A 16,039-nucleotide genomic window follows, 5' to 3' on the forward strand; every position below is an offset into this window, starting at 1 on the left:
GCGACATCTTTGAATTATGTACATCATTTGTCTACAGCAAGGCATAGTCCACTTCATAATGGTTTGAACTGTGGAAATAGCGGAGGTGAAAAGGCTATCTGTAAATATTGTGTACACTTGAAAATAAAAATGTTTGACATATACTTGCTATCATCAAAAACAGTTGTTGACAATTTTTTCCTATGACCATTAAAATGTCATTGACTAGAAAGCTCCTGTGATTTTGATATTTAACAAATGGTATAAACTTTAGTCCTGATTAAAGTGCTTGTCTAACTATGTAAAGTCTGAATGTAATTGGCCCAGACTTGTCAGATTTAGCACCCAAACTAATTGGCTGAATCAGAGCTGTAAAGGTTGCATGTATTCACCAAGTTTGAGCAAAGTCCATTTCGCATCAAAGACCTGGTCCCAGAATGGCAGAAACAATTGGAACTTATGGTTAGGGTTTTTAATAGGAGTTATTATAAACTTCAATACTGTGAATCAGACCAATATTAGTCTCCAGGATCCTAGTTGACAAGGCTAATAATCCCCATTTTTTTTCTTCATATGCCTCCAATACCCTCACAGCACATATTAGTTCAAAGCTTTCTTTGATCGGACAGACTATCACAATGTTAATATTGTATGAAAGAAACGTTACAGCCCTCTACATTAAAATTTATTGTTAGAAGCATTCTTAAAGTATTTTATTTGTAAGCCAGGAATGAGGTAGCCAGGTTGCTCCTTTTGACCACCTAAAGAACCTTATAGATGCTTGGTTTGGATACAAAAAATAACACATTTTGTAACCTGATAATTCATAATAAAATTGTTTATATACTGCAGTACTCACAAAAATACTATCAACCGGTTTGATCTTACGAGAAGCATCCACCCTCAAGAACCATATACCGGGATGTACGATTTGTTTGCAATCGTGTAAAGAAATGAATTTTGTTTACAGTGCAAAAACAATCCTTTTTAAAATGCTTCAATAACAATTTAAGGATTTGGAAAATTCAAGTACTGGTACTTTTACCAGGTTTACTCACTATTACTATTATTACTCACTATGTTCGCAGTTTGGCCCCTGTTTATATTTATTCTTCCCCCATGGAGTTTCTTAGTTCGCATTTAGCACTACAGCTTGCAATGTAGAGGCCTGTGCAGAGTTTATTCCAAAATAAAAAAATACCTTCATTTTCAATATCCTCGGGGGCGGAGCTACGTCACAAGACGTTCCACGTTGCTACGACGCTCTCCACTGTACATGCATTTCTATGGGCTCTGTGCGCGCTGCTGTGGAACGCCAGTGGAGCCGGTGAAAATTCGAGAAAACAACACAAACTCAACTTTGAAGTAATCCCGAACAACCAAATTTATACATGTTACACACGTAGGGCTAATCTTGTTACACTGTTCAGGGGAGTCTCAACAATCATCCCAAAGTACTGTTTTCTGCGAGTTTTGGGCCTTTGTTTTCACCGCCGCAGGTTGCCAGGCGGTGAAAATGCCCGGATGTCCGCCCCCGAGGATACACCATTAGGCAATACTTAGTGAGGGCGCTGTTTGGAAACTGCATTTGTTGTAGTGTAAACAAACAAACATTTGTAAATGTGTCTGCTTTCATGCAAATATTTAAAATTGTCTATGCTCATAACGTACACGCATGCCTTCATGTAACGTAGCAACTGTCCACATATTTTGAGAGGCAATTGCTGATCGGATACTCATTAATATGATGTTACAATACAATTTCTGGATTGGTCAATTTGAATTCTAACATTAATTTATAACAATATATATTTATAATGTAAGTGAAACTTCAGAAGCGTAATCTTGATAGAGAAAACTTTCAGTCCATTTACAATGAATTTTTATGCATGTACACCAAATGTAAGTTCTTAAAATGTACTAAACAATGGTACCCTGATACAGCTGACTTCATGTGATATTTAAACTCTGAACGATACAAAGAGTTTCTATCTTACAAAAGAATAACCAAATATATCTTTACAAAGCTTGCACGAATAAACACATCTGTGTTTCAGGGACTTTGTTTGAATTGCAAATAGCATAAATGTTGTAATGTACAAAAATATGCAGTTACTGGGGTTCTTGCATTGTTGCTGGATAATTTAGATGTCCATTTGTTGAAGCAGGCATGACTAATTATCCAATATCCACTGTGCGTACACTTAAGTAGGCGAGTTGGCAACCCCAAGGGCCAGACAATGGTATGCATCATGACATCAGGTTTCATTCCACTAGTTTATAATGCTGTGGGAAATCACTCGTAAACTTGATTGCTTCATTATAGAGGTTGACGTCTGTGGATACAAAAATTGAAACATTAAATACTTTCAACTCTGGTTGAATGAATTGTGTAAAAGTGCAAAAGGAGGGTGGGTGATGATCACACATTGAGGCTACTCAAAACTAAAATTTATTTGAATAGTATGAATGTAGTTACACCAAGAAATAAAATATAAACGTCAAAATACACTATCATTTGCTGGGAAAAAAAATTGATTTAAATACCGTATTGGCTCTATTAGTAGAGCATACGGCAAAAATTACAGAGGTATGTATACGGTCACAATGAATAATATTTTAATGATTCAGTTTATAATAAATACAATTTTGGTGTACATGTACGTGTGAAATATTAAACTTTACATGTGCTTGTATTGTTTTGACCGACATTGTATTACAGTTTGTTCAGTATGTGTGGTCATATATTTCACACTTTGCTATCACTACAAGCCTTCAACGGTGATCAACCAAAACATATACCCTCATGTAAGGGACGACGTCAAAAGATCAATGTCGGATAAAAAACTTAATTCTTTTAGTTTTTTCCTGAAACCCCCCCACTGAAACTTAATTGATAACTATTGATCATGGTGTCAGACAACATTCACCATTAAATACAAATTGATAATCGGAGAGCAGTATGGCGTAGCAGTTGGTTGTAATAATGAAGCGGAATATACGCATGCGCAAACTACTTTCTGGGTTCTGCACATGCTCTAGGTCCATGCCCTGAAATTGCATGTATGTATTGGGGTCTAAAAACTAACTCTGCGACACGATTGTGCGACTCGCCGAATGTCGATTATTGCACTCTGCAACAGGATCGCAGTGTCACTCTGCGAAGAGCACGATTCCTATTGGTTGGTGGGTCGAACAGCGCAAATCCCAATGGTTGATGTTCAATGCATGACTTATAAAAAATTAAGTTTTAAATGGTGAAAATGGTACAGTAAAAAAAAAGTGTCTAAACACTATGTACCGGCAACATGCTGTTCGGTGATCGGCAAGCACATGAAAGACAAATTGTGGGACCAAACAAATAACACATGGTTTACGGTGATTACACACATCACACCGCTGGCTAGAAAAATTAAATAGTTTAACGTGAACGTTAGTTTTGACTGCCTATTTACGGTGTAACGTTATCGCCATCTTGGAGTTGTAAGGCTTCGTCCTGACGACTATGCTCATTAGCATAGGCGGCAGCTTCAAAGCGAGTGGAACGCGAAGTACTTTTCACGCGTTCTGCAACGAATGTTGTACGTCAGCTTTGACTTTGTTGAGTGCATCAGGGAAAATAATTTGCATGCAGTGAAAAAAAAATCATTCACGATGTGCAACGTTTTGCCATGACAGCAGTTGTTTGCAATCGTCTGCCTTCGTTTAGATCATAAACGGACTCCAAACTTGTGGTCTACGATCGATTAGCTGGTATTTTAACCAGAAATGAAATACTTTGTAACAGTTGTGAAAAGTAAACAAAAATGGCGTTGGTTTATGGTATATGAATGGAATTATTTTTGTATCATAATTTTCGAAGTCAGTATTACTGAAAATTATGGTTTATTTTTTTTTTAAATGAACGTCAAATTCACTACGTTCAATTACCCACCATAGACTCCGGTCAGTCAAAATGACTATTTTGAACTGTAGGCATTAATCAGCGATTCTGCCGGTGACGGAGAGATAGAATCCAGGTCAGGGGAAGCCCCATGACCTCAAGATTCTTTTACCCCTTACGTCACGAACCCACGTGACCGAGGCCACCTGGCAGCGCCACAGGTAGCCGTCCTTCACTCTTAATTTCTCTCCGCCGAGAGTGGAGATGAAATCTAGCGAGCTCTGCTGGATCGCCTGCTTTTTTTCCTGTCCGGATTTATAGCTTGGGTTGTTGCCGCTGCTCGGCATCCGACATGGTAGCTGGTAAGATAAGTTTTCCTTGTCTTTTTTTACCCTCGTGTCGTTTTCCCCTTTGCGTGTAGTATTTTTCACAGCAAAGAAATCAAAATCCGGCGCCACTACGTAATCACATGTTGATTTTATGGCGGCACCTTTTACAACTGTAATTCGTCTCCCTCATGCATGTCGTCTTTTATTTTTAATGTATTTAGCAATATATCGATGTGATGACAGCTCCAAGGCTCGCTGCCTTTTTCTTCCGGTTTCCTCGTCTTTCGAGACGACCGTACAGTGGTTTATTCAGAATCTACCAGCATAGAACCCGCATCCGAGATGCTGTCGTGGCTACGTGTGGGTTCCGGGTTTTTTTTGCGTGAAAGCGTGTTTTTTTCACTGGAGTTCTGAGGCCTGAGATTTTTTTTCAGAGCCATCAAAATCGCTGACACTGACCGCGTCACAGCAAGGTCGCGCGTCCAGTAAACAAATCGGTTAAAGTGAGTTGCGTGTTTTGCATGAGTGGAAAGTCCTCACGCTCGGCTACCGGTACTTCGTGTACCGGGACGTCGAGTAAGAGGCTCGACGGCGGAGGTACCGATATTTTCTCGGTCTTCCCCGTTGATCGGAGGGCATCCTCACAGTCTGTTTTTTCAGGCGGTGTTTTTTACCCGATTTTACCGGCTGCAGCGAGGCTGTGCCCCTGGAGGCTTTCCTCCTATGGGGCCCGTTGCGGGTCTCTTCGTGGACCCTTCCTCTCACGGCGCCGAGTTTGCCTCCGAGTTGAGGGCTTTGGTCGAAGGACTGTCGGGGCAGTTGCGTCCCTGGCAAGCCGGGTAGATCAGACGCAGTCGGAGCAAGCTGTCTCCACTGTGTCCCCTCGGTGGGCAAGCAGGAAGAGACACGAAAGCATGTTTGCATTCAAACACGTCTCTTCTGGGGAACCCCCGTTCCCAGTCACGGCTCTCCCACTATTTTGGGGGGTGGCCGAGGCTCAGGCTAATTGCATCGGTCCTTCTCTGGATCCGCGGGCACTGAATGCCAACGGGGTGCTGGCAGCCAAGTCTCCGATCTCGGGGCAGGGCTTTCAGGGCAGGGCACGCGTTGACCCCCCCCCCCACTTTCAGCCAGCTAGGGTTCGTCACGCGGTAACTGTACAACGGTAACGAATTTATCCTTGTGTCCGGTCCCCGCTGTGGGTTTTGACTACTTTCTTACCGACCCACGGGCGTCCCCAGAGGGAACCGACCCTGTCATGAGACGCACAGTCGAACACGCTCCCTCTCACATATTTTAAGTTAAAGGAGACGCAGTTTGCTCGCGTTGGATACAGCCGGTACTCCGGGCGATCCCTAAGAGTCTTCCATCTGTATGACTCGGTGAGCCACGCTTTTGGGGTGAGGCGGAGTATCATCGATCCCAGTGATACGATGTATATACCCCCACCCTTGATCCGAAAGTGACCACCTAAGGTGGCTTCAACACTTATGGGATCACAGGCGTCGGGATCCAAAGCAACCCCGTCGGCACATCTCTCCCCTGTCCGTCTGAGTGCGGAGTGGGGCGCAGAGCACGCAAACGGTGTTGATGGGCGGCGTTGGTCAGCCGCGGAGGATGTAATGCTTAAGGCCCCCGGGTGGGGATAACGTTAGGCAACACTTCCCACTGGACCAAACGCTACCCGGTCGGTGTGTCTCGGGATCAGACCCCATAGCGTGGGATGAGACCAAAACGCCCCCAACCGGATTCCAAGGCTCCTTCCCCAGACCCCGGTACCACGAATTTGGCAAACCGGGCAAAGGGGGATAGCCGCGTTCCATGGGTGTCTGCCAATTGAGGACGACCCATCTAGCCCTGAGGGCAGAGTTGCTTGAGCGCATTATTATGCGTGCCCAGCACTCTGGTGACCTTGGAGGCAGAACGCACCAGCCTCCTAGACCAGGCGACATTTTTACTGGTGGGCCACCGCACATTAGACGCACATGTTTTCGCCGACAAGCTGAGCTGGGGTACGTCCCCCACCTCAGTGACGCAGACTGGACACCCTCCACCCTCTTTGTTCAGGGAATGGTGGGTACAGTCTCGAAGCTTCGGAGTGCAATGAATCAGAGGGTTCAGATCGAATCCACTAGCCAGTTGGTTCTGCCATGGGCAAGCGGAGGGCACCCCAAGCACAGAAAACAAAACGCCCTAGGGCGTTGTCCGCTAGCCAGAGTCAGCCAGGAGGCAAGCGCTTATACCCTTCCATGGGAGGGAAGGGTAGTGGCGCGCCCCCAGGGAGGTAAGAGCCAGGTGGTGGCTCCTCACCCTCTCTGGGCGGACGTCTACCCGGCAGCAGGGGAAGCATGTTTGACGCTCACCTCTGCAACCGGGGGGGGGGGGGGGGGGGGGGGGGACAGGCACGTGTTCGGTGAGTGGCCAGATCACAACTTAGTGACTACTTCAGGCCTTGGGGAACTCGCCTCATGGGTGAAGGGAGCACCCCACCTTGCAACTGCCGAACACATGGCCACACATCCCTGTCGTACACAGATTGCGCCGGTGTAGTCCGGTTTGGAAACGGCGGGTGACCGATACCTGAACCTTTCCAGGTGGTGACATCCGTTTACGGCATACCGCTGAAATCTCCATTTCCCCCCGTCAGTGTCTCCCCTGTTGGGCACTGCCAGGGGACTCCCGCAAGGCGGAAGCAATCAGACAGGAAGTAGCAGTTTGCTGGGTAAAGACGCCATACACAGGGTACATCAGCCGGAACTAAGTCCAGGCTTCTACCCAAATGTGTTCGTAGTACGAAATCTACAAGTGGCAGGCGTCCAGTTTTGGACCTAGACAGACTGAATCAGTATGTGCCCCTCGATCGGTTCCACATGGAGACACCATTCAGGGTTCTTCTCTCCATCCACCGTTTTGACTGGCTAGCCCCGCTAGACTTAAGCGGGGCCTACCTGCACGTACCGATGCTCCTAGCGAGTTGCCATCTTCTTCGAATCGCCCAGCTGGGCCAAATATTCGAACTTCGGTGCCCCCCCGTTCGGGTTAGGCACAGCGCCCTACGTGTTCACCAGAGGGATGAAACAGGTAGTGCTGCTGCTTCACCAAATGTCGGTACACCTCAACCCGTACCCAGACTACTGGTTACCAACAACCCGGGCAAGGGGTGATAGCCAAACACATCAGGCTAACACAGGATTTACTTCACCAGTTGGGCTCGTTAGTAAATCGACAAGTCCCACCTCGAGCCAACGCGCAGTTGGTGTCCCTGGGCATGGAGTTTTGACACAGAGGTAAGCTTGGCTTAGCTATTTCAAGCATATTGCTTAGCGCTAAGCAGCCTAGCCGAATGCCTAGTCAGCGTTCCCTCTGTGTCCCTCCGTGAACTAATGAGGATCATCGGAATGATGACCTCGGTTCGAAGGGTCGTTCCCCAGGCCGCACTACGCAGCCGCCCGGTATAACGTATGTTATAACGCCGAGCTCCCCTATGGGAACTAGATAGGCGGGTTTCGATCTCGGACCAAGTGAAGGAAGCTCTGCCCTGGTGGTCGTCACTGACCAACCTCGGGCAGAGGGGCCCCCTTGGACCCGCTCGCCGCAGGTATGACTCTGGTAACAGATGCCTCCCCCCAGGGTTGGGGAGCGCATCTATTGGACGAACAAGCCCAAGGATATGGCTCCCGCATAGTTTCGGGACCACCATATCAACCGGCTCGAACTGTGAGCAGTGTACTTAGCACTACCACGCTTTCTACCCGTAGTTCAAGACCACAGAGTCCTGCTCCGCACAGACAACGCAGCGGTGGTCTCCTTCAAGAAGGAGGGGGGGACGCATTCCCCATCGTTGTCAGTCCTAGCGTGGAATACAATGTGGAGCTAACCGCACACCACCTTCCAGGGGTGAGGAACAGTCTGGCGACGCCCTTTCAGGGCGACTCCGTCTCCAGAACACGGAGTGGCTGATACCCCAGTGGGTAGCCTCCAGGCTGTTTCGGCTGTGGACGGTCCAAGGTTAGACCGTTTGCCGCACCCCGGAACACCAAGCTCCCGACGTACGTAACACTCCTGCTGACTCCAGGAGCCTGGGCCAGGGTCGCTTTGCTACCCCGCGGACCCACTTAGTTATGTACGCTTTTCCTCCCTTCCCGCTAGTCCACCGGGCACCGGAGAAGACTTCGACAGGTGCACACCTGCATATTATCATTGGTCGCACCCAATTGGCCAAACAGGGCCTAGTTTCCACTTCTGTCGGAAACGATAGTCGAAACACCAGCAGTGCTCCCGGACTTACCGGACATGCCGTCCCAACCAGACGGCGCACTACCACGAGCCCAGCGGGTATCACTTACCCGCATAGAGGCTCTCATTAGACCCGCACATACGAAAGCTTTATCTGAGCGGGCTGCCAACGTCCTGGCCAGGGCGAACAGGGATTCCACCAATGCAGCCTACATTTCTAGGCTGCGAGCATACACTGGTTAGTGTAGCGGAAGGGAGATTGATCGATACCATCCCTCTATTGGTCAGGTAGCAGGCTCTTTCGTCCACCTGTTTGACGAAGTGGGTTTGTCCTACGCAGCGATCGTTGGCTACAGGTCGGCCTTGTGCCCCACCATTCAAACGTACGGGAACAAGACTAACCGATTGTCCTACTATTAGGAGACTATTTACTGCTTTCCAGACGCTGAGACCCCATGCAAGGGAACTGCCCAACTGGGACTTGTCGGCTGTGTTGTCCGCTCTAAGCAGACCGCCTTTTGAGCCTCTCTGATCAAGCACCACTCAAATTTTTGACGTGGAAAATAGTCTTCCTACTGGTCCTCGCCTCAGGTAGGCGTCGGCCAGAGCTGGGGGGCATTGTCCTTCTCGGATGATGTACCGCCGTTATGGACAATCAAGTTGTGCCAAAGGCACGAATCGGGTTTCTCGCCTAGAACCAAATCCCAGGACAGGATCCTCAACCGATCGTCACCCCCCGGCTGGCAAATATTGTCAGTCCGGAAGACCAGGAGGAATTGCTTCTCTGCCCGGTCCGAGCGCCGAGTTGCTACGAGAACCATACCAGGTTTTCTAGACAGGGAACCAAACACATGTTTTTGTGTTACGGCCCTGACAAGCGGGATAAGCCGGTTTCCCCGACTTCCATCCCCAGGTGGATTACTGTGACTGTACTGGAGGTCTATAATACACTATCCTCCTCAACACAGACCTTGCAGAGACACCAAGTACAAGAACATGAGGTCCGTGCGATTGCTAACTCACTAGCGCTAGCGTCAGGTGCCCCCCTCAAACACATTCTGAGGGCAGGCTTCTGGAGAACGCAGAACGTCTTCATCAACTACTACCTAGGAGACACCCAATCTATTGAGCAGGGTCTCTTCAGGTTAGGCCCCGTCGTAGCGGGTCAGGCCTTGTTTGCTGACCCAGCCCGAACGACTGCAGGGGCCTCTGCGCATAGGCGATAAGTCAGTCTCTGCATTTTTGCGGGCAGATTGTCTGTTCCACTAGCACTTCCTGGAAGCTCCCAGGTTTCGCTTCTGTCGACCTACGCCCTCATGCGAACTGTTTCGGTCCTACTTCAAGCTTATCACTCCCGAGTTCGGCTTGGGTCTAGCTTTCTCGGGCACACCGAACCCTGTCACCACAGCAGCATTGGCTTCTTGCTTCGGAGACAGCACAGGCAAGGTAAGACACCACCCTTCTTGGGTCTTAACTTAGGTTTTTGGGTGTGTTTTCATCCCGGACTGGGGAAAAGTCTTTCATCATTCTGCTTTTTTTCTGTTTGCTCGGAAAAACCCGCCACCTATCGGTGTCTGACTCAGTTCAATAGTCATTTTGACTGACCGGAGTCTATGGTGGGTAATTGAACGTAGTGAATTTAGGCGAGGGTTCTCCGAACCCGCCTATTCACATAGTTCATACCCACCATAGACTCCGGGTCCCCCCCAACCTCCCCCTCTCTTTCCGTCGCGTTGGTCTAAGTCCTCGAGGTGGAGAGAAAGGAACCAGAGTGAAGGACGGCTACCTGTGGCGCTGCCAGGTGGCCTCGGTCACGTGGGTTCGTGACGTAAGGGGTAAAAGAATCTTGAGGTCATGGGGCTTCCCCTGACCTGGATTCTATCTCTCCGTCACCGGCAGAATCGCTGATTAATGCCTACAGTTCAAAATAGTCATTTTGACTGACCGGAGTCTATGGTGGGTATGAACTATGTGAATAGGCGGGTTCGGAGAACCCTCGCCTAAATTTCGGTGGTCCATATTGATCTTAATGTAGCGGGAGGGGAATTATTTTTTTTATCTTGATTTTTCAATAATTGTACCTTGATTCATCAACCCAGGTATTCGAAATTTCGGAAAGACCAGCGCTCAAGCGCTAACACTACTACCGTTTCATTAATATTTGCATAATGTTTCTAACATGTACATGTATACATTGTACTATCGGTAATACATGTACTCTGTTGTTCACGATTCTGATAGAACGGGTGACAAGCTTCCTGTCGCAAACAATCCATATTTATCCAATGTCCATTGTCAGCATTAAAATATTATCAGTCAAGACTTTGTCTGAGAAATCGTTTTATTTTCTAAGTCTATATTCTATTTTAATAACACCATCTTACTAACGCAATGACGATGTAAAAAAAAAAGCAAAGACGCCAATGACAAGACGAGGCAAAGAAAAATCTGCAACTAAGGGTCATATTTACTAATTTAGACTTGCCTACAGTCTGTCGTGATTCCGATATAAACTTACAGGACTTTCGCGTTCACCCCTAGTTTACGTAATTTATATTTATTTATCAAGAATTTTTCATCTAGGTCATATTATGACCAACCTTGCAAGTGGTTCGAAAGGGACGACTAGGCGGCACCGTGCGGCATGTCGGCGGTAAATACTTGTTTACCGTAGTTCGCGAGCAGTCGGCGAAATAACCATTTAAAACTAAACATTTCCATAAGGCATGCTGTGTACCCTTACATCGATCGACCATTGAGATTCAGACTTTTCGACCAACCAACCAATGGGAATCGTGCTCTTTGCAGAGTGACACTGCGATCCTGTCACAGAGTGCAATAATCGACATTCTGCGAGTCGCACAATCGCGTCGCCGAGTTAGTTTTTAGACCCCCATACATACCTCGAAATTGACCTCATTTGACGCACATATTTACACTCGGACCAAACCATTTTCTTGTCTTGGATGTGTTTTTTTTCATTTTCGGATATTTCTGTCCATGATTGGATAGAAAAAAACTAACTACAAATACTCCAAGGATTTTTTGACTTCATTAAAAAATTAAATCATTTTTGTTGGATGGAAACTTTTTGAGGTCAAACCCCCCACCCCCCACCCCAAACTAAAGCAAACAAGTTTTTTATCCAACATTGATCTTTTGACGTCGTCCCTAACTCTGTTGATATTTATTTACTTACATGCTTGTTTTATGAACTGACTTAATTGAAACTATTTTTAGCTGTGCAGTCAATGTTAAGTTAAATATTATCTACATTTCAATTTATATTTAACAGCCACCTACTAAACAGCATTGATATACGATACAAAACTGTAGTTGTTTCATCTAAAATCCACATGTAGATTCACATTTACAGACAGTTGGATTTTAATGACATAACGAGTCGTTAGAATACAAGAACTTGTGGGAAATAACTTACCAAAGTCAATGTCACCAAAGTTGACATAATTATGACATGTGATTTCACAGTTCATTGTCACTTCACCAATTACTTCAATTATTCCTTCCAATGCATCACCCAGCTACGGGAAAAACAGGTGATGCTTTTAAAGATGATGTGCAATTTTACAATTACTCATAAGTTGACATCTGCTAGAATATGTATGTCAATCTGTACCATTTGGTGGCAGCAATAACTTGAAAAGGCCGTACTATTCCTTTATTAATACAGACTTGCTATATATTATTAAATGACTTCACAGTATGGTGTACAATTAAACAATGTTGTGGCTGTTATTGTTTTGATTGCACAAGTACCGTGCATGACTAACAGCGTCGTTACAAAAATGAAATGATCACTGCTACATAATTTTATGATTTTCTCATCTTTTTTTTACAAGACATCGTCTGTTCCAGAGTAAACAGAAGAATATCATAAATATGGGAACAGAAGGTATGTTGTAATAATAAATGTCATCGTCTATACTTACAGGTTCAGGAAGGTAAACTTTGACATCTTGATCATCAGATGTAGTTACGATGAACGACGTTCCAGCAGAATCAATCTACATTATGGTAACAAATCAAAGAATGCTTCAAAAAGGGCTCTTAATACTATACAGAGGTTTTGCTATTAAAATGGCTTGGTTTAATTTATCCAATTAGTAAATTGGCAACTCAGTAGATTTACCTTAGGGACATATTTCACCTTTCGTTCTAAAACTTGTTAATTTGATAGAAATATCCGAAGCATTGACAAAAAGTAGTGTTAGTCGCATGAACTTTGAAATATAGCTTGAGGTATTGGACTAATGAAATTGCTTATAAAAGTTCTTTTTACAATTATTTGAAACCAAAAAAGCAATAAAATTGGCAAATGATTACATTTGAAATAAAAATATTACTATTCACAATCATGCTTTGATTAAACATGCAAATTAGATCAATCTGAATGATATACAGATTGCAATACGGCCATAAACAGTCAGTCGGTGTTGAGATAACATCTTGAAATGGCAAGAATCTTTTGATGCTGAGAGAATGTTTGCATTCAGTGTCAATTCAAAAACCTGCAGTTGTCCCAACTTCGTTATTTTTTTAATTTTACTTGAATCCACCCAGCACAGTTGGCAACAACGTTATTTTTTAATTTTACTTAAATCCACCCAGCACAGTTGGCAACAACGTTATTTTTTAATTTTACTTGAATCCACCCAGCACAGTTGGCAACAATGTTATTTTTTAATTTTACTTGAATCCACCCAGCACAGTTGGCAACGACGTTATTTTTTAATTTTACTTGAATCCACCCAGCACAGTTGGCAACGACGTTATTTTTTAATTTTACTTGAATCCACCCAGCACAGTTGTCAACAACGTTATTTTTTAATTTTACTTGAATCCACCCAGCACAGTTGGCAACGACGTTATTTGATAATTTTACTTGAATCCACCCAGCACAGTTGTCAACAACGTTATTTTTTAATTTTACTTGAATCCACCCAGCACAGTTGGCAACAACGCTATTTTTTAATTTTACTTGAATCCACCCAGCACAGTTGGCAACGACGTTATTTGATAATTTTACTTGAATCCACCCAGCACAGTTGGCAACGACGTTATTTTTTAATTTTACTTGAGTCCACCCAGCACAGTTGTCAACAACTTCATTTGAAAACATTCAAATGTTATTCAATAGGCCAATAGAAACCTGTTGTTTAAATTTAAAAATTTATATATATTTATAAAGACGCAAGGATTATTTATGTTATACCTCAGACCACTAAAGAACAGACTAGCAACACGGCTTTTCCTTTGGTCAGATGTGTACCACGTTTGTTTTTGGGGCTTAACTTTTTAATCAAATAAACAACCAATCGAACTAACGTGACTATAACGTAATAACGCGATATCCATTATTATTTCATCAAATCACGCGAGATACTGAAAGATGTACACAGGAAGTAGTATTAGTTTGTTTGTTTTTCTTGGTTAAATACTCTCCACAAATGCGACAAAACATAAACAATTTATTTCTATGTTTATTCTCCATGTTTCTGAAATTATAAAAAAAAGAAAATAAAGACAATTATAATTTATGCTCCATGAAAATACTAGCTTCCTACCGAATATTAAAAGACTTCAATCGCTTAGTTGCGCGAGCATATCAAGTTTTCAAACGCAGTGTCCACAAAAACTACGAATCATCAACACAAAGGAACATTGTCAACGCCAACACCGCCATTTGACGTTTATAGAAAAAGTCAAAGTAACGAGAAATATTACTATGCATTTGCTCATTATGTATTCATAAATATCGTAGACGAAAGTAGGAAACATTAAAAATGACGTAAATCACCCAAAAATTGACCGATTTGAACAGAAACGACGACGATGGACAGGTCAGAACACATAGATGGCATTTCTGAAATTATGCGCCTGTGCGTTCTGCACTAGAATGACATTACGAAAACACACAAAGCAGGTAAATGTGAGTACGTTCGAGAATCTTCGGGTAAGCTTGTGTCAATAAACTACCAGCAAGGTCTGACGTGGCACGCATCGTACTGGCGTAATCCTCGATTGACACCTAAAACAATAGGCGTTGCTCGTCTGTTTTTTAGTGGTCTGAGGTTATACGAAGAGTACAGCATAGCAATTTCATGAAATGGGCATCATGCGTAGATCTAAGAAAGGACCTTATAAATAGTAGTTCAAACAGTTGACGTAAAAATCCGTGCAGTTCGACATTTGGATAGTGGGACTGTATTTTTAATTAAATGAGCCAAAGTGAAGTAATGTAAAACACAATAAGTCAATGTCCGAAACAATGTACAAGTAGTCGATGATTATGATATAAACATGATTGACGTTGATAAGCTGCACTAGTCGTCACCAGGTCAAGTTGACCTGCTACCGTCATCACCCTGTGTTGATAAACACAGGCCACCTACTTCACCAGAAATCCTTATTAATAAAATATTATACAGACTGTATCTTTGAAAAGCTTCCAATTATTGTTCTAGTAAATCATCAAACAGAATATTCCAAGCTCATGTTGAACTGTCAAGCTCACGGTTATTCCAGTTTTTTTTCTACCCCCCTACATATGGATTATTAAGGTGGTGGATTTTGGTTAAAGGCCCAGGTATACTATAAATACGCTCCTAAACAATAGGGATCATTTCCTTGCTTGTCACGCTGTAGTAAACAGCTCCAGCCAAGCTCCGGTAAAACTGTGTTTTCTCGAACTTACAGGTCGATTATGTTGTGCCAAAGTGGATGCATGTGACTATGAATATCACAGCAGTGACTGTGTGTAATATTTATGACAATAAATTGTGTACGAGCTGAGATTTTGGCGGATAAAAGTAAAGAAGATGAACCAGGGAAAGGGATGCGCGACTAATCTTGAATAATTACTACTGTCAATCAAAGTCATGTGATGTTGGACCACTGAAACAGGATGCATCATAGGCTACGCAAGTGATTAACACCATGCATTAGAATAGCCACACCTCCAATTCACACTTGCCCAGGGCAAGTGAATTGGGCCTTTAACCATAGACCTAAGGTCTTTGAGTTAACCAACACCCCCCGGAATCTTTACTGATTTGACGTATGCGGATGGGTATGTAGGAAAAAATGTAGTCAAATAAATTGCACCTCTCGGAATTAAACCATCTATACTTTTTGTAAAACTATGACTCTTCGGATTTAAACCATCGGAAGGGGGGGGGGGGCAAAAACTGGAATGACCTTGAATTGATTTCTGCCCTACATTATAAACCATACGCAATTCGACTTACACTTTTGATTCGGCCAAGAAGGCAAACATATTTTCCTTGAAATTGAGGTAACATTGAAGCGTTGACCCTTGTTCTTGCAGAATCCTGAAACGCCATAGTGTCGAGACTTGTTGAAAATATTCAAATAATCAATAGCGCTTCCTCGGCTATAAAGTCAAGATCAGCAAATGTGCGAAATTGGCGCGCAACTCTGCGCATGTCATTGGGGAGCTTTCAGCAATGTTTTTATATTTGTCGATAAAAATATTTCTTTCTAAGCTATACTAGGACTATGACTTACTTTGAATCATAAATAACTTAGAATTATTTAATTTTAAAAAGAGAATTGACATTTACGATTATAT

At 43.9% G+C, this 16,039-nt stretch overlaps 1 protein-coding gene across 1 annotated transcript; it reads right to left on the minus strand.

Moving 5' to 3' along the window:
- Positions 1 to 1,756: 1,756 nt before the first annotated feature.
- On the minus strand, positions 1,757 to 15,880 carry LOC144361257 (replication protein A 14 kDa subunit-like). Its single transcript, XM_085501347.1, has 4 exons — positions 15,696 to 15,880; positions 12,378 to 12,452; positions 11,867 to 11,969; positions 1,757 to 2,315 (listed from the first exon to the last, which is right to left on the minus strand). Exons 1-4 carry the CDS (start codon positions 15,789 to 15,791, stop codon positions 2,245 to 2,247), a joined length of 345 nt encoding a protein of 114 aa, XP_085357473.1. The 5' UTR covers positions 15,792 to 15,880; the 3' UTR covers positions 1,757 to 2,244.
- Positions 15,881 to 16,039: the final 159 nt, after the last annotated feature.

The sequence above is a fragment of the Saccoglossus kowalevskii genome, chromosome 7, assembly GCF_978046115.1.
Source record: "Saccoglossus kowalevskii chromosome 7, keSacKowa6.1, whole genome shotgun sequence".
NCBI lineage: Eukaryota > Metazoa > Hemichordata > Enteropneusta > Harrimaniidae > Saccoglossus > Saccoglossus kowalevskii.